This window comes from Phalaenopsis equestris, unplaced genomic scaffold (genome assembly GCF_001263595.1).
Source record: "Phalaenopsis equestris unplaced genomic scaffold, ASM126359v1 Scaffold000002, whole genome shotgun sequence".
NCBI lineage: Eukaryota > Viridiplantae > Streptophyta > Magnoliopsida > Asparagales > Orchidaceae > Phalaenopsis > Phalaenopsis equestris.
This window is the reverse complement of record NW_018164444.1, coordinates 16,610,402-16,638,237: the sequence shown is the minus strand read 5'-3', so window position 1 is coordinate 16,638,237 and position 27,836 is coordinate 16,610,402. Positions and strand designations below refer to the sequence as shown.

Below are 27,836 nucleotides of genomic sequence, written 5' to 3'. Positions count from 1 at the left end.
GCGTGGTCCGTCCATCTCCCAATCTCATCTCATTCCGCCCGCTAAATACTCTGTGCTGGAGCACGTAAAGGTACAGTTACTCACAGATCGGAGGTCGAATTTGCAATGGCGACGAGGTATTGGGTGGTATCCCTCCCCGTCCAATCGTCAGCTCCTGCTCTATGGAGCCGACTGCAGGAATTAATCTCTAAGAAAGCCTTCGACACGCCTCTCTACCGGGTAAACGAGACGAAAGCGAAATCTCCATTACTTCTGCTCTTATAGAACTAAGCAGGTTTGATTTTCGTTTGTTTTTCTTGTAGTTTAACACTCCCGATCTTCGTGTGGGCACCTTGGACTCCCTCCTTTCTCTGAGCGACGATCTCTCGAAGGTATTTCCTTTTGTTTTCTCGAATCAGAGTGCATTCTCCGTCAGTTTTGTCGTTGATTTGTAAGTTCCGCAGTCGAATGCTTTCATAGAAGGGGTGGCGCACAAGATACGGCGGCAAATCGAAGAGTTGGAGCGGGCATCTGGGATCGAAAGCTTGGCTCTTACTGTGGATGGTGTTCCCGTGGATACCTATCTCACGAGGTAATCGAAAAAGTGTTGGTGGGAATTCATTTCTTACTCACATCAACGTAATGCTTCGGTTTATTGGAATCGCAGGTTCGTTTGGGATGAATCTAAGTATCCCACAGTATCGCCACTTCGGGAGATTGTTGATACCATTCACAGTCAAGTAGCCAAAATTGAGGATGATATGAAGGTCATGCATATTCTTAGGGCATTTACATACATTCTAGTATACTACTCAGTTCTTATGTATTTACATATCTAACTCCTATCTTTACTTTTTACATCTATACCACCCAATTCTTTCATATCACATGAAAAGTTCCGCTATTTTAACTTTCTAAAGTGAAAAAATACACCCTTACATGCATAGGTAAGGAGGCATATTTGTTAAAATTGAATTTTTGGTGTTAGATATGTAAATCCATAAGAATTGAGTTCTATATTCTTCTGTCTTGTTTTATGGTTTCACCTCTATACTTCTTTTGTTATTTATAATTATTTTTTGGGAAATTTACATACCTAACACACAATTCTTATGTATTTACATATGTCGCACTTCCACTTTCATATATACACACATAGCACTTTAGCGCTTTAAACCTATGCATGAAAAAGGAGTATTTTAAGAAAAAAAAAGTAATTCACTTTTGAAAAGTGGTAATCTTGCTTTTTTTTGGTGTGATGTTAAAGATTTGAGTGCTATGTGTGTAAATATGAAAGTATGGGTGTGAGATATGTAAATACATAAGAATTGTGTGCTATGTATGTAGATGGCTCTTTTTTTAATTAAATTTTCAAAAAGATTTTGCCTCATTCAAATGTAAAATTACAAGTGCCTTGTGAGGGTGGGAATACTAAATAACATCATGATGATGAAGTTTTGAATTGACTTATATTTGTTTGGGGCATTTACATACACACCCACTCAAATCCTATGTATTACATATCTAACACCTAAACTTTGTCTTTTACATTCATAACACCCAAATCTTTCTCGTCACATCAAAAATACCACCGTTTTAACTATAAAAAAGTAAAATACAGCTTTTCATGCATAAGTAAGGTGGTATGTATGTAGAAATTGAAGTTTAGGTGTTAGATATGTAAATGCATAGGAATTGAATTGCATGTATGTAAATCTTCCTATTTGTTTTCTTCAATGCTTTACTTTGGATTTTTTTTCCCTTAGATTTCTTTGCCGGGATGTGTTAGCTTACCGTTTATAAGAAATTTTCCTTTGTTTGAACAAAGGTAAATCAAAATTATTTAGCCAATTGGTTGCTATTGTATTTACCTGTTAATTTAATAGGCTTATTCTTTTTATCTTCTGGTGTTTTGACAAATTTATCCAATAGTAATTTGCAAAGGAAAGCATTATCAAAACCAAGTCAAACTTTGGATTAATGTTTTTCAAACTTTCTTATGTGGCACCTAGGCATTTTGATGGATGTTTTGCGATCATTACATATTTTTTTCTTTTTTGTGAAAGTCACGCTCCATAAACTTTTAGGGGCATTTACATGCATATTATTCAATTGTTATATATTTACATGTCTAACACTTAAACTTTGATTTTTTGCATTTATACCACGCAAAACTTTCATATCACATATAAGATACCACTATTTAAACTTTTAAAAGTGAATTACACGTCTTCATGCATAGGCAAGGTGGGCATACATGTAAAAATTTAACTTTTAGTGTTAGATATGTAAATACATAAGAATCGAGTGATATGCTTGTAAATCTTCCAAACTATTATCTTGGCTTGTGGTTCTGCATGTTTGTTTGCTTTATGTATAATCTAGCTTTCATGTTTCCACTGAGAATTTCATTTTTCTTGACAGATTCGTGCTGCGGAATATAATACTGTGCGTGGGCAACTTAATGCAATAAATAGGAAGCAAACTGGGAGGTCTTATGAAATTTAACTAATAATTTTTTAATATCCATGCATTAGAAATTATTGATTTGAAGCCTTTTGTTTTGTTTAAATACATTTTATTATAATATTGGTTTAATTTCTTATGTTCTTTTCTTTGCTTCTAACATTAATGCATTATGCTCAGCTTAGCCGTTCGCGATCTTTCCAATATAGTAAAGGCGGAGGATATCATCACATCCGAGCATTTGGTCACGCTTCTCACAATTGTTCCGAAGTACTCGCAGAAGGATTGGCTGTCAAGCTATGAAACGTTGACTACTTACGTAGTACGTTCTTTTGTTGAAGATCTGTTAATTTTGTATAGGGTCATTTACATACATACTAATTTTTATGTATTTTAGTATTAACATATTTAATATCTAAACATTCATATTTACATGCATACCACTCAAATCCTTAACGTCACATTAAAAATACCACTATCACTACTTTTAAAAGTGAGATACACCCTTCATGCATATGTTCATGACACCAAATTGTTATAAGTGTAAATATCAAACTTTAGGTGTTACATATGTAAATACATAAGAATTTTGTGGTATGTTTGTAAATTTCCCTTTTATATAACTTTGGGCAATTGAACTTAAACTAATTTTGATGAGTCCTTTAAGTTCTATGCTACCTCAAGTTTTAACCCATCTTTTTTTTTTCTATCTTTAATTTTTTTAACGATAAGGTGGAATTTGTTTGACAATCAGTTGTGCAATTTAACAAAATTTGTGGTTTGGTGTTTGTGGGAGCTAATGTTGAAAATGGATGATGATATGTAGACATATGCATGTGAGTTCTGGTGTACATTTCACCTCGATATTTGGTGTTACTTGTTTTTGTATTCACCAGAGTCGCTTCATATTTGCCTATAGTTATGCATGCTTATGTAGGCTATGTTTGTGTGTGGTCCTATGTGCTTGTTGTTGCTTGCCAGAGAGGCTTCTGCAAACCTGTATAATTTAATATTGGTTTCTGGAGACCTTAATAGAAGAGAAAGGGATTTATATGTAAAAAATATTTCCTTGAAGGGAAAATATCAGAGGTTCTTGCTCGGGCGGCCATACATGGCCTACTTCTAAATAAGAAGAGAGAATTTAGTACAAGATGCCCCTTGCGTGGCAAAAAAAAGGAGATGCCAGGGGCACTAAGGTAATTTCTTACGTATGTTGGCTGTCGATGTAGCAGAAGTGGATAATGGCAGAATAGTTGAATGTATGTGTATATGATTAATACACATGATTGCTTTTACTGTATGTGATTCATCCAACACCATTATTATAATGAATAAAGACAGTACTAGTGTTGTCGAATTGGAATTTTTAAGTACTTTTTCCATCATTGACATTAACATATTAAACTAAAAAGGAGCTCCATTCATAAAATTCATTTGGGTTAGTTATCATCAATAGTCTATAATGTTTGCACATTTCCGTGGTCAGGTCAAGATTGAGGAGACAATTCTTGGTTGGCCCAGGCAATTTGCATTGAATCGAACTAAGAAATTGTTTCATGACGATGCCTGATACCGAAAATAGTAGGAAGAACAATGAAATACAAAAATAAATTTTTATTAATATAGAAATAGGATTACAACACGACTCAAATAGAGAAAGAAAATACAATAAATAGGTGAATCCTCTAGTTAGGGGAGTAGGAAGATATCCGAAGGCGATGGTGGCATTGGCAAGATGGGAGATGCTGGGGGTTGTTTGGGTAGTTGTGATAGTGTTTAGTTGGTTGTGGGTAGGTAGGGTAGCAAGGTTGTAGGGATAGTATGAGTGGAGGTAGAGTGGTGGAGGTGTATGGTTGGTAGGCACCTAGGGAAGAGGTAGGAAGAGGGATCAGTGAGAAGTAGTAAAGGAAATTAGAAGTTTAGAACACCATCTGAATGTGCTTAATTCGTTCATGAAATACTGGGTTTGAAATAATATGGATTGCAACTTAATTATTACACCACATGTATGCTATAGCTTTCATCTTAAAACCCATTTCTGCCAACAATTGAGAGACCTACATCAACTTACTCGAAGCTTGTGTCATTGCTCAATGCTTAGATTTTGCACTGGATCATGACACTACATTTCTTACTCTTTCATAAGACCAAATTACCATCAACAAAAAACACAATATCCAGTAATAAATCTCCGATTAATCTTAGAATTTATCCAATATGCATCTGAAAAATATTCAATATTTATATACCCATGTTTCTGATATAGGATACCCTGTCCAGGATCTCCTTTGAGATAACATAATATTTGTTCCAAAGCTGACCGATGGTGGACTGGGTATAGAAGTGTGCATTATTTGGTTAAAACTGGAAAGCCTAACCGAACTGATCAAGTTTGGTTGGTTCGGTTCGGTTTTAAAATTTTATTTTGATTTTTTTGATTTTAAAATTTCAATACTTGGTTCAGTTTTCGGTTTTCGGTTCAGTTTTAATTTTCATTTAATCGAACAAATCAAAAAATTGTTATTTTATTAAAAAAAATTATTATAATTTAATTTTATGCCGAATAAACTAAGAAAATCAAAATTTTTTTACTTTATTTAATGTTTGATTGAAATAAATAGAGAATTCATGAAATCAAATCAATATTATGTGGATAATCTATATTATTTGTAATGCTTGTTCTTTGTCAAATCTTAATAAAGAATAAAATTTTGATTTTTTCATAATCGAACTCGTTAAAACCAAATAAAATTTTGATTCAATCGGTTCAGTTTTATCAAAATTTTGATTGGTTCGATTTTTTGGATTATAGATTTCGGTTGTAATCAGTTTGATGAAATTTAAAACCGATTCATCCAAATCGGCCGAATACTCACCTCTACTTATAATGCTAACTGAATACACAATATCAATGTGAGTCACTCTGAGATAGTTTAATTTTCTCATTAATTTTCTATATTCTTCATGATCCTTAAAAGTTCGAGTAGGAAGCATTGGACTATTGCATAGTATCAATGTGAGACACTGAGTTAGTTTAATTTTCCCATTGATTTCTTATATTCTTCATGATCATTAAAAGCTCGATTTGAAAGCATCATACTACTACATAGTTTGACCCCTGATTTCTCTGTTTCTGCTAACAAATCCAACATGTATTTCCTTTGAGACAGAAAAATATTCTTCTTGCTCCTTGATACCTTCATCCCCAAGAAGTACTTTAAGGAATCCAAATTTTTAGTGTTAAACTGATTTTGATGATAAGATTCCTTGCACACCGCTTCTAGTAATAATAATGCTATCAATATAAACTACTAATAGAGTGACCCCAAAAGTAGATTGTCTGTAGAATATATTATTATCACTTATTTTTTTGCATTTCAAACTTTTCTATTGCTTGGCTAAATCTTCCAAACCATGCGCGAGGGTTTTGTTTAAATTCATGTATGACTTCCTAAGATGGCATACTTTCCCAAACTCCCCCCGAGCAACAAACCTAAGAGGTTGCTCCGTGTTTAACTCTTCTGAAAGATCACTATGCAGAAATACATTATTCACATCAAGTTGGTAGAGAGGCCAATTATTTATTGCGACCAAGGATAGAAAGAGGTAAACCAAAGTCAATTTAGCTATTGGAGAGAATACATCTAAGTAATCAATCCCATAAATTTAAGCATAGCCTCTAGCAATCAACCGAGCTTTGAGACGAGCTATAGATCCGTCATTATAAAAATGAACTCCAAAGACCCATTTACAACCAAGATTTTTCTTGCTAGAAGGTAGTTCAACTAGTTAACAAGTTCTATTTTCAGTTAAGACATTCATTTCAACAAGCATGGTTGTCTGCCACCCAAACTAGGATGGAGCTTGTTGAACATATCTCGGGACCTCAACAGAGTCAAGAGAAACAATAAACGAGCAAGAGGTAGAAGATAACTGGTTATAGCTAACACGGATAAATGGGATATACACATTGACATTTACATCTTTGAAAAGCAATAGGTACATTAAGGTCACTAGGTGGATCCACTGAAGAAGATGTAGGTGTTGGACTAGGATAAGAGGAACAAGATTTTCTAGGGTAAACATTAATGATAGGAGTTATGGGCTGAGGCACTGGTGGTGGAGGTGGAGCTAGTGTTGGATTTGAATCGATAATGTGATACATCAACAACTCATCTTAATGAAAGGTGACATCAACAGTGGCCATGTACCTGTTTAAGAGAGGGAAAAAATATAGATAACCCTTTTTGTAAACAAGAGTATCATAGAAAGACACATCTTAATGACTTAGGGTCTTACTTTAGAGACCTGTGGACAAGTACCACGAATAAATTAAGTACACTCAAATATACGTGGTTTAATGAGAATGAGAGGTTTGGTTGGAAATAAGATTTGGTAGAGTATCTTGTTCTGTAAAATAGTAGAATACATCCGATTCATAAAACAACTTGTAGTAAAAACTGCATCAACTCATAACTGTTTGGGCACATTAGTTTGAAACAAAAGAGCTCTAAAAATCTCAAGGAGATTTATATCCTTTTTCTTCAACTATTTTATTTTGTGATGAAGTATCAGCAAACGGTGACAAATGAAACATTTCATTTTGTTTCATTTATTCTTGAAAATGTGCAAATAAATATTTTTTGGCATTATCGCTTCTTATAATCTTAAAAAAACATTAAATTCAATTTTAATTTTAACACAAAAGGACTGAAAGATTGACTGAACTTGGTATAAGATTTCATAAAATAAAACCAAGTCATACGAGAAAAATCATTCACAAATGTGACAAAATATCGAAATCCATTAGATAAAATAGAGCAAGATCCCCATACATTAGAATGAACAAACTCAAAATTATGACTCTTTTATTAATTCTAGGAATAGAAAACAAATGATGGTGTTCAATAAATTGACACGACTCATAATTTAAAGATGATTATTACCGACACAGAAAGTATTAATTTTATTAACATGGGTAGTGATGAATGCCCTAATCAATAATGAACCTCAAACAGAGATATAGTGCTGGAATAGACCATGCGTCGAGATAGTTCGTTATCCAAAATGCATAACCCCCTGATTCTCGTCCTTTACCAAGACTCTTTGTTGTTATAAGATTCTAAAAAGACAATTGTTAGGGAAGAGTAATGTACAACAATTAAGGGCAAGTGTAATCTTGCTAACAAAGATAAAATTAAAAGAGAATTGAGGTAAACTAAGGACATATGTTAAATGTAATGTAGGTGTAACATTAATTGTGCAAGAACCAAGAACATTAGACGCAAGATGTTTATGAAAGGTGAAAAATAGTTTTGGATACCTCTCATGTGATCTATGGCACCAAATGAATTATCCGTTGTGTGGAAGAGGAAATAAGATTAGTATCATTATTACTTGACTCAGCATGGGCAGTTTTAGAGGGAGATTTCTTGGATACTTATTGAAATTAGATGAATTTAACATATAAATCTGCAAAAATCAAGAGAGTATAACTTGAGAGGCATTATTAGTAGTGATCATGTGAGCTGACCGTGTCCTAGAACCCTTCTGATTATTTTTGAGCAGCTTTTGTCACATTTTCTTTGTATGTTCAGGTTCATGACAGTAGTAACAAACTATCCTCGAGTCTTGATTTCTAGAATTTAGAGTTTCACTTCCATAATTGCTCTGAGACTTAGGCTTACTGATGTCTGTATTTTTCTAGCTAGCAAAATTACGATGTTATTGTACATATGAAGCATAAGAACTCGAAATAGTATGCAATACTCTAGTATAGACTTTCCTCAAAGTAGTAGCTCTAGGGTTATATAGAATCTGTGAATTGACCCTTTCATTTTGAGAGTTAAGGCTAACTAGTCATAATAACCATTTATTCTCTTTGAGCTTGTTGATTTTGGACAAGGTTCTCACATTTATCAATTGCTAGCATAGAAGAAGTGTTGAAAGGCAGGGCTAATGACTCTTGGATATTGAAATTAATGATATATATGAGGATCGTTGAAAAAAACTAGACACATTGTTTGTAGAGATCCTGAACTTTTTCAGGTTTTTTGATAATGATAGGAGATATGCTTTTTATTATTTTACGCGACATATTCAATGTTGATAATGTGGTGATCAAGTTGGTTTTCAATGAGTACATAACCATTATTATATGTGGAAATTTCTACTGATCTTTTCATAATAAAATAAAAATGCTACACAACAACAAAAACAACAACAAGCCTTTATCTCGCTAGTGAGGTCTGCTATATGAATCCTTTTTCTCCATTGCGTCCTATTGAATGTCATATTTTCATTTAATTTTAATAAATTAAGATAATTTTTTAATATGTCCAAGTCTTTCTATGTCTACCTCTGCCTTTCTTAACATAATTCGAATCTAAAATATCTACTCTCCTAATCGGATTATCAGATGGTTGATGTTTAATGTGACCAAACAATCTTAAAATAAAAATGCTAAATGAGTTAAAAAGGAGCTTTATTCATGGATTTCGTGAGAAATGTTTTCTTCCTTATCTTGACTATATTTGTTGTTTGCATCAACAAATAGAAAATAGTTCACCTTTCAATTATTAATTCATGATAATTTGATGTTTTCCTCAAGTTGACTCAATTTTTCCTCTTAGATTCGGGTTGACCCGAGCGATCGATAGTCTTTCAACATTGTTCTCTGTTGTTGTTGTTGTTGTCTCAAATCGGATATTTGAATATACAATGGCATTTTAGAAATTCTCATCAGCATATCATAGGGAGGAACAAATTTTAGAAAGCATGTCACCTCTTGAATTTACTAGTTGAAATTGACAACAATGTCTTAAAATTCTTACATGGATCACCTCCTCTCTTTGATAGAGTATTGCGAGACTAATGATGCATGAAATAGAGTATCCAATGCACAATTACTTATGGAAATTGAATCTTTTAAAATAGATTGCATGATAACGAGGGCATGCTGATGGCATGATAACGGGGACATGCTGATGGCATGATAACGGGGACATGCTGATGCATGTAGAGGCTGACTCAAGGGGTTAGTCAGTGGCCCCTTAGCCACCAACATCGAGGTTGATGTTTTTAGGATAAGAGTCCTTTCATGCATCCTTTATTCACACATGACAAGGAGCCAACTAGGTTGGGTCAATCTTTCCTAGCTTAGTAATTTCATTGTTGTATGGTCCTCAATTTCGGCTGCTAAGGTGCCGCAAATTTGGTGCAATGTGTTGAAAATTTTCTAGGGGTTGATGCATCATTTCAAGCTTATCTGGAAATTGGTTCTGTTGAACTTAGATCAATTGCGCATTCCTGAGTAATCTTGAAATGTGTGCTTTGCAACTTTTTTGCTTGATCAAAAAGGGGTTTTTATGATCCTAGCACCATTTGCATGTGAATTTGTTTGTTTTTGTCATAACTTAAGCTATTAAACTTCTTTTTCATGCTAGCATAAAACCTTGAATATTTAATATCTGTATAAAGTAAGTTGATTTGTTAGTATGCTTTTATATGCTGGTAGAAATTCATATTAATATCTGTGTAAATCAATGATCATATTTATATCAATTAATGTTTTGAATTGTAGAGGCTTAAGATGAGTCACTTGATCCATTTAATATCTGTGTAAAGTAAGTTAATCTGTTAATATGTTTTCATATGCCTATAGAATGCATTTTTGACCGGATCGCATTTGTACCAATTAATCTTTTAGATTGTAGAGGTTTAAGGTGAGGTATTTTATCCATCATGAGGTAGGTGTAAGCCCCCAGGTATAAGATTTGAATTTTATATTTCATATTTAATAAGTGGAGAATATGATTAACAAATAGAATAAAATTAAATATTGAAATAGATTTTAAAATTGGAAGTCCACAACCATGTGATTCATAATCTAATCCAATGTGTTAAGTGACACAAATATATTAATCTGATTAAATGAGATGTCAAAATGGCACAATGCTAGCATATATTCGGCATATGGGCTTACATGATGATGAGCGGTGAGTTGACAAGGGGAACATTAAGCGCTAAAGTAGTCTTTGATAAGTTAGTGGAGGCCCGGAGATAATCATGATGTGAGGAACGTGAATGTGTGAAGGTGTTTTGCGTTTTAGGTCTTTCAGTGTTTTCATGGGATTGTAGAAGAGAAATTGGTTTGACAATACTTAATTCTAAAAAATTAGATGGAAAAATTGTTTTAACCTGTAATTTTATTTACATAAACATGAGGTATTTATATTAGGTTAAATTTTAGTGATCTAATAATTTAATTCACATTAACTTGTATCATGTGGCTATCGCCTAGCTAATATGGCTCATATGGCACGCCTTGGTGCCTTATGCGGCGTGCCATATGTGATGCCCTGTCCGGTGGAGCAGATGCCCTGTAGACTGAATGCTTGGGGCAATTTTACCGTTGTGCTTTGATGCACCCCAAAACTGCCTTGCAAAATTGTTTGAGGGAATTTACGGACATATCACATAATTCTAATGTACATATCTTGCACCTAAATTTTTATTTACACACACAGCACACAAATTTTTAATATCACATAAAAAATAGTACTATTACTACTTTTTAAAAGTGAAATACCCCTTTTCATGTATAGGTTTAAAGCATCAAAGTGCTATGTATGTAAATATGAAAATTTAGGATGAGATATGTAAAATATAAATACATAAGAATTGTGTGCTACGTATGTAAGTTTCTCATTGTTTTAATATTTTTAAGCGAGACCTTTCAACGCATCCTCCGCTGTTGAATTAAGTTCTTACTATTCATTATTTTCATTAAGTTCTTAATATTTATTATATTCATTCTGATCTCAATGATGCTGCATGGTGTTTTATGACAGTTTTTTTGGCCTTCTATTAGTTTTCATTTTGGTATTGTTAATAATGTAAAATTATGTAGGTACCCAGATCATCTAAAAAGTTGTACGAGGACAATGAGTATGCTCTCTACACCGTAACACTCTTTGGTAGAGTTGCTGACAATTTTAAAATTAGTGCGCGTGAAAGAGGTTTTCAGGCAAGTTTCTGTCCTTCGTGTAAAAAATTATATTTAAATGATAGCTCCAATCAGGTTATTCAGTTTGTGTTCTCAGGCTATATTGGCTTTTGGCCGCAGAATGTCTAAAATTTATGCATATTATCACTGCAGATGATTTTAGAAGCATGATTTTCTTAGAATTGATGTGCTTTTTTATGTCCATTTTGCTTTCAGATCCGAGAATTTGAATATAGTACAGAAGCTCAAGAGAATCGGAAACAAGAGCTGGAAAAACTAATGCAGGATCAGGAAAACTTGAGGAGCTCTCTTTTACAATGGTGTTATGCAAGCTATGGGGAGGTATTGTAAATTTTTCAACTAATCTGAAAGCGGTTGAAAGGATTCATAAAATTTAAAAGTTTAGGAGAACTCAATGGAAATATGAACTGTTATTTTTAGGAAGATTTACCAATCAATTTCAATGTATTTACATATTAATGCCTATACTTTAATTTTTACATACGTTCCACCTTACCCTTCCATAAAAAGGTGCATTTCACTTCTTAAAAGTTAAGATAGTGATATTTTTAATGTGGTGTGAAAGATACGGGTGGTATAATTGTAAAAAATTAAAGTTTGGGTTTGGATATTTATGCATAGGAATTGTATGTTATGTATGTAAACGCCCATTATTTTTATGGTTATAGGCTGGCATACCTTTTAACTGTTGTATGTCTATGTCCATTCATTTGGGAAACATGGATAATACAAATGTGTTTTACAGATGCCATGTGGTAAGCGGTTTTATTTTCCAAATTTTATTTTTGTTCAAGTTCAAAAAAATAATAGTTTTGAGACATGCTAACATGCAATTCATTTCAGATGTTTTAAAAATAATAATACCAGTTTATTTCGAACAAATGAAAACGGCTGCAGGGGATTCATATAGATCTCTCTTTTACAATTTCATTTATGTTACACCAAGCTATTTATGCAATTATTTATGAAATATATGAATATATAAGGTTTCATTTGGCAACCTTGTGTAGTGTGAAATATTGTTGTCGTTGCTCTCACCTTGATAAATAAACTAGTCCACGATAGGGTTCTCTAATGTCATGATGTGGATTGTTTACATACCCTCGAAAGTGATTTGTATTGCTTGTACAAGCAAAATGCCAGAGTTACAAATGCAACGCAAAGGCAGCACATTATCAAGCAAGAACTTATATTATTATATATATATATATATATGTATGTTTTTGCATTTATGTTTATGAGCTATTATACATACAATTGTTCATTTCTTTTTACCATTTTTATGCTTGCTATTGTAAACTAAAATACAATTATGTATGTGATATGAATCCATATGAATTACTCTGTTTTTTATTTTGGAATTATTACATGCGTACCTCTCAATTCACTTGCATTTACATATCTAGCTCCTAAACATCAATTTTTACATATATGCCATCTTATTTGAAAGTTAAAATTGTGGTACTTTTGATGTGTGTTTGTTTTAGGAGAGCAAAAATAATTATCCCTCTTTGACTTCAGAGGAAACATTTACATGATAAATAGCGGGGGAGGTAACCACATTAGGAAAGCCACAAAATCCACATGCTAAAAATGTGGAAACAAAAATTACAACTTACCTAACAATAACAAATTTCAAAAGTAGGAAACACTAAAAAAGGAAGATAATAATAATAAAAAATCATAAAATTTTAAAACCCCTCTCAATTTAGAGCATATATATCTATCATACCCAACTTGCTTATAAGTAGCTCAAAACTAGGCCAGAAATATCCTTTGGTGAAAATATCTGCTATTTATTGAGTAACAAGAATAAATGACATTTAAATTGTTCCAATTCAATCTTCTCTTTTATGAAGTACCGGTTCATCTCCTCATCTTTTGTTCGATTGTGATGGATTGGATTTCTTGCAATGCTTATGAATACTTATTGTCATGTTTATTGTGATCCACAACTCTTCAAGAATTCACTCAACCATAACGTCTCACAGACTTCATTAGCCATGGTCCCATATTCTGACTCGATAGTATTCCGTGAAACCACATTCTATTCCTTACTTTGCCATCTAACATAGATACAATATTTGAAAGTCATTTCCTATTAATAACCAAGCTTGCCCAGTTTGCATTAATGTACGCCTTTATTTTGGTCTTTTAAAAAATTAAGCCCTTTCTTGGTATACTTTTAAGCATATGAGGATCCTCTTAACTGTTTCAAGGTGTTTCTCATAGGGTGAATGCATAAATTTACTTACTAATCTCACATCAAAGGCGATATTTGGCCTTGTATGTGTTGAGTATATCAATTTTCTCACCAACTTTTGATAACAAACTGTTTGCACCCAGTCACCTTCGCCATCTCCCAGTTGTTGATTGGGATCATTTGAAGTGTTTGCAGGCATACACCCACTTATCCCAATTTTCTTTAGTAGAACAAGAACATGCTCCGTTGTGAAACAACAATGCCTTTCTTCTATCTAGCAACCTCCTTGCCAAGGAAATACATCAGAGGTCCTAAGTCCTTGGTCTAAAAAAATAGATGATAGGGAAGTCTTTAAACGATTTATCTCATAGATGTCATCTACTGTGAGAAGTATATCGTCCACATACACAATCAATATGACTATCTTCTTGTCTTTTGAATGTCTGAAGAAAATTGTATGATCTCCTAGCTTTTGAGTATGCCCTTGAATTTTAACAAACATTGTAAATTTCTTAAACCACGCACTCGGTTCATCTCATGAGAATTTTTTTTTTAGTTTACGCACCTTTATGCCGAATTTCTTACTAAATTCTTTAGGTGCATCCATATACACTTCTTTTAAGTCCCCACTGAAAAATGTATTTTATATCAAAGTGTTGTAAAGGACAGTTAAGATTAGCTGCAAGTGACATAAGAACTTTTATATAATTTAATTTGTAACAAAAGCAAATGTATATAAGTAATCAATATCATAAATTCGAGTGAATTCCTTGGCAGCCAATCAAATCTTATGCTTGACTATAAACACTCATTTGCAACCGACAATTGTTTTCCCTCTAGGTCGATCAACCACTTTTCATGTGTAACTTTTTCAAGGGATTTTATATCTTTGAAGACAATTCATTCTATTTAGGAACTTTCAAAGCATCCTTCATAGTATGAGGAATATTCATTCGAGACAATTATAAGGTAAATGCACAGAAAATAGGCGAGAAATTTTCATGTCACATAATGAGATAATGAATATTTAGTGAAAGACCTTTCACTCTTATAATCATAAATGGGATGACTAAGTGTTTGTTTGGGACAACTGCAGTTTGTTAATAAGCAGTTGCCCTAGGAAGTTGCTGCGCAGCAGTTACTGAGGATAAGCTGACTGACAGTTTATTTGTGTTGTTGGAAAACAATTGTTTTGTAGCTGTTTTTGGAAAAATGACCATGATGCCCCTGTGCAGTAATATTGTTTGCAACATAACTCTCATAACAATATATTTGATACTTGAGAAGCAAAAATGCATTTCAGAAAAATAAAAAAAATAAGATATACACCTCACTTAACAGTGAGTATCATGATTATTAAAATAAGGGAAGAGATTATTAAAATAATATTTAATAATATGATAATAATAATTTTAAAGTTGAGACTGCGTATGTAAGTAGCTAGGCCGTCTTCTAGGAATACTCTGCTCGCCTGGTCACTCTCGGCGGTTGATTCTTCGAGCCTATTTGCCCATCGAAAGAAGTCACAATTCTCCATGATTCTCCTCATAAATTCTCCCCTAGATATATGACTGACGTGACGTCAGTAAAGAATTAGGATAAATTACCTTCCTCTCAAATTGTAGGTGCTTTTCTTTTTGTTCATTTGTGTAAGTTGATCGTGTTGTATCGTTTTGATTTGACGTTATTGAAGGAAAATGTTGATTTGCCTTAGTTTCTTTAGAAAATCATGTATATTTTTGGATCATAATAAATTAGGAGTTTGATAAGAAAAGAAGGTTTTCTTCTCACAGAAGAGGATCATGAGTTTATTACTCTTGGAAGAAGGAAAAGGATCATGATTAAATTCAGATACAATTGCGATATGGCTAGCCGGGAAACCATAATGGGATCGCGTGTGATTAAGCTAGCAGGGAAGCGAATGCTAGATCAACGGGAAGCGATGATAAGATTATGCCGTGACGATACAGTCGAGATCAAGCTTATAGAGAAGGCAAAGATAGGCTCGCGGTTTACAGAGACCTAAAACTTTAATTTTGTGAAGGCAAACGACGGGATCACAACTTATAGAGATCAGAAACTTCCTTTGCTCTCTTCCTTCTGCTCTGTCCTCACAAAGCAGTCGCGATTGGTGCTTTTGGGGAAGGCCAATGGGATTGTAGGGTACATGGAAGGTAGTCATGATTGGTGCTTGCAGGGAAGGCCAATGAGGTTGTGGGGTACAAGGACGGCTAACGGGAGTGCAACACACAAGAAATGCGTTCGTGATCTTGTTTGATTGGTGTACAGGAAGGTGGCAACTTCAATGCAACATGATAGAGCTAGCTGGGAAATAATACAATCGTGACAAGAGCTTGATGGGAAGGCGGCGACGAATCTTCTGTTCCCTATGAAGGATGACGAGTTAAGGTTGTTGAGAAACCTTAAGATTGGTGATGAGTTTTATGGCCCCAATTAAAACCAACGGTGGGATCGTGACATACAAGTTTCGAAAATGACAATAAAGAATGACAACCAAAAGGTAGATGATGAGAATAAATCGGAGGAAAAGGCAGGCTAACTTAAATTTGGGATAGAGGAAAAGTTCTCCACCATAGGAAGGTTTTCTTTCTTAAACGATAGGTTTTCTTCCATGAAAAATCGATTGGGATGCTTGGAGGAGATGATGAGGCTTATCAAGAAGCAATCCAAGACCCTTTTGACAGCTCAATTTACAATCCTAATCAAGGGTTGATTGGAGTTTCTGTGGCCAGAGCGGAAGGGAAGGAGATCAAATGAGAGGAACACGAGGAAAAAAATAACCCACATCAAGAACCCTCTCCCAGGGCTCTGATTCATGGTGGATTAGAGATTTCTGATAGAGGCGATTAAATTGAAACATGAAAGGGTTATCCAAGAAATATGGAGGAATGGAAACAAGAAATGAGAGAAGCAAGAATGGGATATGGCTATGATCGAAGGAGGGAGCTTTGCCCTCGATGCATGGGTGGAAACAAAAGAGGGAGAGGAAGTTGGGGTGGAGATGCTAGGGTTAGGAAGTTAAAGATGCCGATTTTTGAATGAGAAGATGCACATGGGTGGATGTATCAGATGGAAGCAATATTTTGTGATGAATGGGCTAGATGGGGAGGAGAAACTCATGGTGGCAGCGTTATGTTTGGAGGAGAATGCTCTAGCCTAGTTATAATGGAGGGAGACTAGATACCCTATCCGTTCATGGGAAGAATTAAAGATTTTTTGTTTGGAATTTTTCTGAGTCAATCAGGAAGGAACCTACACGAGCAATTTTATGTCTTGAATTAGGATAATGACATTCATGAAATATAGGGAGAGATCCGAGCTATTGTAGGAACGACTAAGGGGGATTTTAGAAGCAGGATTGGAGGGGAATTTCATGAATGGCCTAAATATTGATATACGGGCAACACTCGACTTGAAATCGAGGGAATTGAGGGAGGGGATGAGTGTAGCCCAGATGGAGGACACCTAGATGGAGAAGGCCAGCAGGAGTGCCATACCAAATTGCTATAGGCACGAAAATACTAAAAGCTCAAACAATGAAATTTCAGAAGGAGGCTGCACGGGACAACAATAATGGACCACAACCGGAAGCGACACTCAAGCGTTATATAGGGATAGAGATTTAGGAGAAGTGTGCTATGGCGATGTGATGAAATCGTTGCAAGGATAAAAAAAAATTCAACTTCTCCTTGTGCGTGACGAGGAGGCGGAGGATTAAAAAGTAGAGACAGTTGTGGTGGAGGAAGACCTTCATTTTTCCCACAAGGTGTTTTTTTTATGGGTTTATTATTACGTTGTCCAAGCTTAAGGGCAAATTTGTCTTTTATTAACTTTTATTATAATTAAGATTTGGTATAAATAGGTCCTAATAAAATTAGGGTTTGGTATGCATGAGATTATTGTTATGAGTTTTAGGTTTAGGGTTTGGGAGAGAGTTCCTACCTGTAGAATTGTAGGTGCTTATTTTAATATATTCATGTAAGTTGATTGTGTTGTATTGTTTTGATTTGACCTTGTTGAAGAAAAATATTGGTTTGCCCTAATTTCTTTAGAAAATCGTGCCAATTTATGCGTTGAATGGTATCATAGGCTCGAGTTCAGGATTAGAAGACTTATAACTCGAAGATGAAGTGAACTGAACATAGGTTAATGGAACAATGAGAACATACCTGGAGGGTTCATAGATACTGGGCAATGCAAATGATTCATAGGCCTTTTCTTTTGAATTGCCCTCTTCCATGAGTATATAATGTCAAATGATACTAATGCCATAGTTTTTTTTTCTATTTCTTTTTTGTTATGATTATGAACATCATGTGATGACACTGCAGGAAGACCTTAATTGTCTTTAATATCTAAAGAACAAGACTCATTTTCTCTTGATAATATAGCTTTGATTTTTTGGTTGAACAATCATGGTTGGGGAGATATTATTTTGTGAGCCTTCAGTTTGATAGAGATCTTGAAAATAGTAGTTGAATCTTTGTTTTGACCCCCATTGAAGATGGTATGAGAAATAGGGATGTAATTTAAAAAATGTGACATCATGGTGACACATTTTTTAGAATTTGAATCAAAATGTTTAACCGCCTTTTGGTTATGAGCATAATTAGCAAACACATTTTTTGGTTTGGGATTCAAGTTTTTCTTGATTATGGCTATCAATGTCAACAAAAACAGCACACTCAAATTTCTTTAGAGATGAAGAAGAAATGAGCCGATTCATTGAGTAAATTTTATGACAAATATCAAAAATGTTTTAAAACTTTAAAACTTTATTGAGCGTTCTATTTATGAGGAATCTAATAGTGAGAACGGTTTCACCCTAAATATAATTTGATATTTGATTGGTAAATAACAATGACTAAGCTGCTTTTAATGAGTGAATGCCTTTTTTTTCAATCACACCATTTTGTTGTGGAATATCAACATAAGAGCTTTGGTTAACTATTTTTTTTTAGAAAAAAAATTACCCAAAATATTTTTGAAATATTGTCAGCTATTTTCACTTTGCAATGTTTGAATATTTTTTTTGACAATGTATTTGTACCATGTTGTAAAAGTTTGTGAAAATTGTTTCTTCTTCAAATTTCCCTTTAATTAAATAACCCAACTTAACTTAGTATGATCATTAGTAAAAGTTTCATACCATTTTTTTTTCAAAATATATAAGATTTTTACAAGAATCCTGCTATCTCTATGAATGAAAGTAAATTGCATAGTTTATTTGTAAATTTGAGAAGAAAAGATGCACAATGTTGAACAAATTGACAAATTTCACTTTGAAACAAAGAGAAATTTTCTATTCTGAAATAAATTTGAAAATATGTATTTTAAATACTAAAAATTAGGATGATCTAACTTATAATGTCATAACATAATATTATCGTATTTGGAGAAAAGAATAAAATTTAAACCTGTATTTTGATATTGTCTATTCGAGTCAAATCAATTATCTAGTCATCATTTTCTTTAGCGCTCCCCATTGTTCTTTTAGTGGTCAATTGTTGAAACTCACAATAAGAATAATAGAAATTAATTTGACTTTAATGGTCGACAGTAATTTTACTGATGGACAACCAAGTTATTGGACAAATTTAGAACATGGAGAACATCATGGTGAGCTGACAATGAGGTGAGTTTGATAGCTCCTATCCAGACAATTACCAAGTGAGAACTATCGACAATTTTGACCTTTTTATTGCCTGGACAAGGTCTATAGGAGAAACATAATTTAGAGCAATCATTCATATGATCAGTTGTGCTAGAATTAGTTATCCAAGAATGAACAAAATTTGGAGTAACACATAACAATGCAATGATTAAAAATTACTCTTTTGTACTAAAGAGCAAGGCCAAGTCAGGGACAATTTTGGAGATTGAAATGCTCTAGTTGCTCAGTGAAAGGGGCTGCATCCAAGTTTGCAGAAGGCTCTTAAGTTTCTTCAATAGTGGCTTGATAAGCTCTACCTTCACATTTGGATTTGATTTCCAATTCGCAGGTTTATCATGAAGCTTTCAACATGCTATTTTGTGTGTCATGATTTTTTGCAATGCTCGCACTATGATTTCTTGAGCTCTTCTTGTCAGTGTCAACACATATTGACACAAGAGCCGAGTTCTTCTGTTCAATGCTATAAAGAGGATCGGTGTTGCTCAATATAATTTTTCTTTTTGACTCTTCAAGTCTAACTTCAGAAATAAACTTCTCGAATGGAGGTTAGATGTTTCTTACCGAGGATGTGACCTCAGCCTTCATCTAAATTATGATTAAGGCCGGCTAAGAACATGTAGACCCAATCATTTTCTTCTCTCTTCTTATGATGATCATAGTCATTCAAATTCTCCCAATTATCATCATAACATTGATTTAACTCTTGTCATAATTACCAACTCATTGTAATACGTAGTAACATTACAATCATTTTGCTTTGATTTTCAAAGTTAAGTTGTCAACTAAAAAATTTTGGAGGAATTCTCCAGGTCTGAATAAAAATCTCAAATGATCTCCCAAATATCTTGAGCAGTGGGAGGAAATTGATATGACTTTCCTATGGTAGGTTCCATGGAGTTTTTGAGTTAAACCCTAACCAGAGTGTTTTTGGACTGCTATTTTTTCACATTAGGGTTACTAGCAGCAGATTTCAGAATTTCTCCAATTAAATATACAAGCCTCTCTATCGATCGCCAATTTTATGGATTGAGCCCACTTGAGATAGTTATGAGTTTTATAATTGTGAGGGAAGGTGGTAAATTTTGGGGATAATACTAATTGATATAGCCATGAGAGGAGCTTTAGGGTGAGGTATGGTGGTTTCAAATTTATTGGAACAAATATATGTGGTAGAATTTCCTTATACTCCGGTCATCATTTTGCTGATTTGTACGACATCTTCAAAATCTGTGAAGAGCAACACATGCAACATCTACCTTGAGTGAAAAAGAAAGCATGCTCTGGTTCTGATACAGGCTCAGATTGCACAGATTCAACCCTGCTGTCAATGCCAGAGAAGTCATGGGGTTTGAATCTTTTGCCCTTTTCTTTCGAGGGGCGAGAACCTTGGAATCTCTCAGGCGACGCCAAGAAAATTTTGCCAGATGAAGGATGAGGAAAGGTCATCTGATCTTAAGCCTCGAATCCGGGGATGCCATGGAAATTTTCGCTAGAGGAAGGACGCACGAGCCATTCATGAAGTTTCTTGTTTTGGGTTGGAGTAGAGCGAAGTGAAGGTGCGCTTGAGAGCGGAACTCGTCAACAACCAGTTAATCACAATTTTGACTGCGATAACTTACTCTCTTATCATGTAGGTTTTTAGAGAGCAAAAATAATTATTCATCTTCGATTTCATAGGAAACTTTTTCAAGATGAATGACGGGGCAATGCTATCACAATAAGAAAGAAACAAAATTCTCGTTATACAAAAACATGAAACAAAAATTACAACTTACCAACAATAATAAATTCCAAAAGTAGGAAATTTTTTTAAAAAAGGAGGATGCTAAAAATAAAACTTATTAAAATTTCAACAACGTGATATGAACGATTTGGGTGATATAAATGTAAAAAGTAAACTTTAGGTGTTAGATATGTAAATCAATAAGAATTGGGTGGCATGTATGTAAATCCCCTTTCTTACAAACTTATTTTTAGATGATCACACTAGCTTGTATAGGAGGGATAAGCTTGTGTCTATCGAAATTTGCTCTCATATATGAATTTTGTTATATTGAGATATGTGTATGTTTATGTTTTTGTTTTCTTTTTTCTACTGCATACTTTAGCATATAATAGTCAATGATAATGCGGTGGATGACCTAGAAGAGTAGCTATTATTTAAAGCATTGAAGTTATAACTGTACGATTCATCATTAATAGAAACTTCAAACCCTTATTTCATTTACTAAACTTTCATTTTCTATTGAAATTTTGTGCATTCCAAAAAATGTTTGCACCCTTTAATCAGGCCTGTGTAGCACTCACTTTGAGTAAGCAGCCTGATGTTTTTTTGTGTTCTTCCGTACACTTGTTATTATCTTTTCATTTTTTGGGCAAGTTAGAGTATTCTGTCTTGTAATTTAACCTGACGATAACTTATTTTTCTCTCTGAACATCTCATGAAGAGAGTACATTACTCGTGTCTCATTTAAAATTACATATTTCAGATTATTTTCTTATTTTTGTCATTTGTTTACTTCGCAGTCCTTTTAAATGTTGTTTTATGGAATGATATATGATATTATTTTTTTTTTCTTATAATTTCTGCTGCAGGTCTTTAGTTCCTGGATGCACTTTTGTGCCGTGCGTGTATTCACTGAGAGCATTCTCAGATATGGTTTGCCGCCATCATTCTTGGTAATGAAATATCATCTTAAGTGTCTTTTGCCTGTTAATCTCATTGTTATAAGAGCGAAAAACGTTGTTTATGTTGGATTAAAAACAGGCTGCAGCTCTTGCGCCGCCGGTGAAAAGTGAGAAAAAAGTACGGAACTTGTTGGAGCAGCTGTGTGGCAATGTCAACAGGTAACTGTTAATCTTGTCATGTGAATTTATATATATGCCACCCAATTCCTATGTATTTACATATGTAACATCTAAACTTTTCTTTTTATATTTATATCGACTAAAATTTTCATATCACATAAAAAGTACCACCATTTTAACTTCTAAAAAGTGAAACAAACCTTTTCATGAATAGTTAAGGTTGCATGTAAAAATTGATGTTTAGGTGTTAGATGTTTAAATACATAACAATTGAGTGGTATGCATGTAAATCTTCCTTTTTCTTTTTCTTAACAGGGAGTCATTAGTATTTCACTGTTTTGTGTCATTGGCTCGTTTATAAATTTGTTGGTTTTGTAATAATTACCGTGATGTCACCTTCATGATTTACTGATATTTGGCCATTACTATTGTACTAAAAAGTTTTGTTTTTTATCCAATAACGAAAAGTACCTGATTATTATATACCATCATGTGTATAGTTTAAAGAAGATGAATATTTAGATCTCTCTCAACTTGATCGTATCTTATGTAATGTTTGATTTTTTTTCTTTATTATAGTTTATTGAAAAAGTTCATCATTTGCTTGTTTTTTCACAAATGAATATTTATCACCTGTAAGTATTACTTGTGAGTTCTTGATCAAATCCTATAAGTATTTGATTCTTTCCCAATTTTTTGTTTTTTTGACAGTTCTTCTCTATTTTATATTATTATATTTGATGCATTGAACAAAATGCGAAGGGAAAAAATTCACAAGTTATTGCATGTTTAAAAGATTAAAAATAAGAATAGCAGTCATTGAGAGTTGAAAAATAAAATTATTTTAGGTGAATATAGTTAGTAACTGGTGTGATTATTATTAAGATTTTTATTGGTGGTGACATTATTATTGTGGTTAGCGTTATTCTCCTTAAGTTGAATTAAAAGATAGTTTTAAAATAAGAGTTGGAAAAAAAGGATGAATTGCTAAAGCATATAAACTTTAAGATATAAACTTTAAGAAGATAAAATATTTATTATATTATAAGTGGCTTAGAGGGATATATTGATTTCAGTAGGATGGACTAAGGGTTTTGTGTTCAGTATGGAATGGGAGTAAGGTTGTAGGAAAAGTTATACTTAATTGCATTGTAGCTTATGATATTGCAATTATTTATCGTCTTCTAAGCATTGAACAATTATTTAGTTTTTTATAAAAATTAACCCACCAAATTACTAGTAGACTCATTTTATTGATAAGAAAAAATAATTTATCTGAACAGATTCTATAATGACTTCGTTAAAGAGTTTAAACACACAAAATAACAACTATTTATGTGTATCTTGCGAGCATAAAGAAAATAATTAAAATAAATAATTGCTCTATTATGAGGTAATTGTTTTTGAATTGGAAAAATTTATTACTTTTTAAATGTAGGTTTCTAAGGTACTAAATTGGAATTTTTTCTAGTGGAGCCAAATCTAAAAAGAACTAAGATGGTTAGTTTTATTTAGAGGATTCTTGTTAAAATTTTAGGAGTATAAAAATTAATTGTACACTAATATTAGAATTCATGGTGAAATTGACATATAAAATGTTATCAAGGAAATAAAATGTACTTTGAAAGTGTGACCAAAATTAAAATCTATTTAGGATTATAACTATTAGGGATAATCAAAATTTACTCTTTTTAGTGAACTGGAAAGAGCATAACTCTTGTGATATTTTTTTTTAAGGAAACCCGTAGGTAATTTTATTGCTAAGAAGTAAAGTTACATGTTTTTAGGAGATTAGATTCCACTGTAAATTAAAAAATTATAGTACACCTAGGGTTCCAACCTCTATGTGTACAAAGTCACCCAAAAAAGTCTCCAAAACATATACAAGTATACCCTAAGAAGACTCTAAAATAAAGGAAATAACTAAACCAAAGCAAATAAGAAGGAAAAGAAAAACAACAATAAACAGACATCCCATCTTAGGAAAAAGGTCTGAGCTAGGGCATATTGCGATTGTCCCGCAATAGGAGCGACTTAAGATCAGAATTAGGCTTGGTCTTTAGGATTATAACCTTAGTCTGTGTAGCAGCTTGACAAGGAGATCTGCAAGCCTATTAGTTTCCCTGGGTGTGTAGCTGCATGTGATGACAATATTTGTTGAAAGTTGCTCTGCATAAATCAACACCTAAATACCACGGAGGTTTTTTATCATTAGCCAATATGTTCAACAAAATACATGAATCCATTTCAATTTGTAAGAATCTCCAATTCATTTTAGCCATAATAGATAAGGCCAACTAAACAACACATAATTCTGCGGATAAAGCACAAACAAGCATACAAGGTGAAGAAAAAAAACGTAATAGTTCACTAGAATGAGACCTGTAGACCACACTTGCACCTGCACAGTCAACCTTCCAACTACCACCATACAAGAGAGATCTTACAAAACTTTCAGCCTGATATATCATAACCCAACTAATCCTCCCAGCTCGCAAAACAAGATGGCTTAAATTTATGATAAATAAACAGCTTATGTATATAAGATAGGATTTTTGAAATCACCCTATCCTGCTTAGTGCAACAATTCTCGTGCTTGTGGAAATTCTCATAACTCATGTGATATATATATATATATATATATATAGACGTACACATGCACACGCTCATTTTTGATCAAAGTGTCAAATTATGTTTTCCATCTTAAGAGATGAATCAAGTTAACATGTACTTGCCCACTGGACTTGGCTGGGCTACATTAAGGCTACATTATAAGTTTGTTTGTATTCAACTTGAGCTCGAGCAAGCTTTCACATGTATGTTCATACACAATTTAATTAATTTTTAAAAAAATTATACTTGGCTTTTAATTGATTTGTTTATATTAATTGAACGAATACTTCAATGGGTTAATATACAAGCTAAAATTTGAATTAGTCCTTGGCTTCTCATGTAAGATCACTAACAAATAATTTTATAAATTTAAATATGTAAATGTATAAATTTTAAATGTGATCAAACTAGTTCACATAATTAAATAAAATAATAATAAGTTGCAAATAAACTTTCTTGCAATCAAATAATATAAATAAGTAATAACAAACTTTTTTAAAGAAATAAGAAGAAATTGTCTTAAATTGTACTAAATATTAATATTAAATTATTTTATGTTATTATTAAATATATATTTTAATAATTTTTAATTAATGAAAATTTATTTAAATAATATATCTTCTATGATTTAACTATCATAGCATTCAACGAGTTGCTTGTTGAACAATAAATGAGTTCGTTCGTCAATATATATAAATGATTTTGATCATGCTTGAGTTTGGTTCATTTAACTTTCACGCCTTTAAAAATGTTTAAACCCATTTATTTATTAATTTGAATGAACTTAATCGAGTATTAATCGAGCCGAGTTCGAGTTGTTCATTGAGTGCATTGGTTCATTTACGACCCTATATAGATTGCGGAGATTAGCTCGAGGGTGAAGAATTAGTCATTCTCATTAGATATGGAAGATCATGGAGAGCAGGAGCAGCTTTGGGAAAATATCATAGGGAGAAGCTGCAGGGAAGCATGATGGCCTCTAGTTCTGAATGTGCTCACTGAAACCTTGCCGGAGTTATCATAAATGATGATGGTTAAAATAGGTCAGCAAATTACATATCCGATAAATGGTTACATCCATGTCTTTATTGTTACTACTTGTCAGCGTCACTTTTATTGGATGCTTCCTACTTTTTGTTGTCTTCATGGAGGTGGAAGAGAGGGATTAGAGGAGGTACTAAGGGATGCTAAGTGCTTTTTGCGAAACAATAAGTGTATTTTAGAGAGGAAGAGAGAAAGGATGATCTTGAGGTTACTATGGAATCTTTTGATGGAAATAATATTATATTGCATGGAAAACCTAAGAGTAATACTTCTGTCAAATGTATATTAGGTTATATGCTCATTAGCATACATTGATAGGACTATTGTTTGATTACTTTATTAGTATGTGAATCTAAATGTATTAGTGAAGTGTGTAGTGAGTGAAATATGCTATAGTTTTTGATGATTTATATAATAAGCTTGATAATAAGGAGACACAAAATTAGATATATAAGATAACTAAGCTAGGAGAAATGGAGATGCCAATTAAATTAGATGTATTAGATTTAGAAGCAAAGATAATATGATTTTAATTAAAGATGAAGATGGCATGAAAAGATGAAATGTTATTTTAAGAATTATTGAATGAAATCTTGATGGAGTTTATTTATTTATTTATTATAGACATACTTAATGAGAAAATAATGGCACATTTTATATACATTTATTCCCAAAAAATGAAGTAGATTTGGAATTGGAATTGAATAACTTTATTTTTTTGAATTTTTTCTATTAAGATTTGGAGTATTATGGAGAATATTGTAATTATTTGATTAGGAAGGGTTCAGAGAATGCAAATATTTTGAGGAATATTTTAATGCCAATATCTAAAAACAAAGGAAGTGCTCAAATTAGTGCTAGCCGTTAAAGAATCAAATTTATGAGTCATAAAATAAAACTATAGGTAAGAGTGATGGAGTATGGGCTTAAAAAAGTTACAAAAGGATTAAAGAAGGAAGATGCGTGCAAAAAAACAAAATTAGAATAATAGAGAGAAGTGTTTAGAAGATAGAGGTTATATAAATAGTAGAATAATGATCCAGTATATGATATCTAATTTTTATCAATGTATTATTAATAATTATCATTCATTTGTATTAGTATTAGAAGAAATATTCATAATTACATGAAATATGGAAGATCGAGGTTATGTGGTTATATATATATATATATATATAGATACAGGATGTATATATATATATATATATATATATATATAACTTTTAGAGTTAAGGCTAGCATTTGAATAAAAAAATTTTCAGCATATTATGTGATAAAATCATATCATGGACGCTTAAAAGCTAAAAGTACTAGTAAGCTCATGATATTATATAAATTCGAACGTTGGGCGATAAAAGAAATTACTAGTAGCTAAGTCAAGCACGGTGAAAATAATTGGCTAAGCTAAGCATTGTAAAAATGAGAACATTAAAATGGATGTGTGAAAAAATTATGTTGGATAAATTAAGAAATGATTATATCAAAATAATGATTGGATTGACATCTACTGAAGATAATTAAAAATAGATTTTGTGTGGTTTGGACGTGCACTATGAAATGACATAATATTCTCTAATAAATGGGAAAATAAATTACTCAGCAGATTAGGAGGAAAAAAGTGACAGATATAAGACAGTATAAGTAAGACATGATAAATTAATGAATTCGGATTGGACTCTACTTTCTTCTACAAGCAGGAGATGCATTTATGTCTGATCGCTCCTTATTTCTATTGCAGCACTTACTGGAAATCTGAAGATGATGCTGGTGCGGTTGCTGGTGTAGGTGTTGAAACAGATTCTCATCCATATGCCTCCTTCACTGTCAATGTTTCTTGAGATAAAAATATCTCTTGATGTGTTTCTGACTTGTCGAATTATTCTTATTATTCGGAACAAAATCACTATGAAACGTAATCCTGCTGTATTATCTCTGGTAAGTACGATTTTTATTTTATTTTATTATTATTTAACCGACCCCATGTAACGGGATTAAGGCTT

At 32.9% G+C, this 27,836-nt stretch overlaps 1 protein-coding gene across 1 annotated transcript; it reads left to right on the top strand.

The window, feature by feature from the left end:
• On the top strand, positions 1-27,836 carry LOC110038726 (V-type proton ATPase subunit C). The gene is made up of 11 exons (XM_020743623.1): positions 1-219; positions 303-371; positions 444-571; positions 647-746; positions 2,404-2,471; positions 2,626-2,767; positions 11,357-11,473; positions 11,669-11,794; positions 21,967-22,050; positions 22,139-22,218; positions 27,575-27,836. The coding sequence occupies exons 1-11, from the start codon at positions 106-108 to the stop codon at positions 27,672-27,674; spliced, it is 1,128 nt and encodes a 375-aa protein (XP_020599282.1). The 5' UTR covers positions 1-105; the 3' UTR covers positions 27,675-27,836.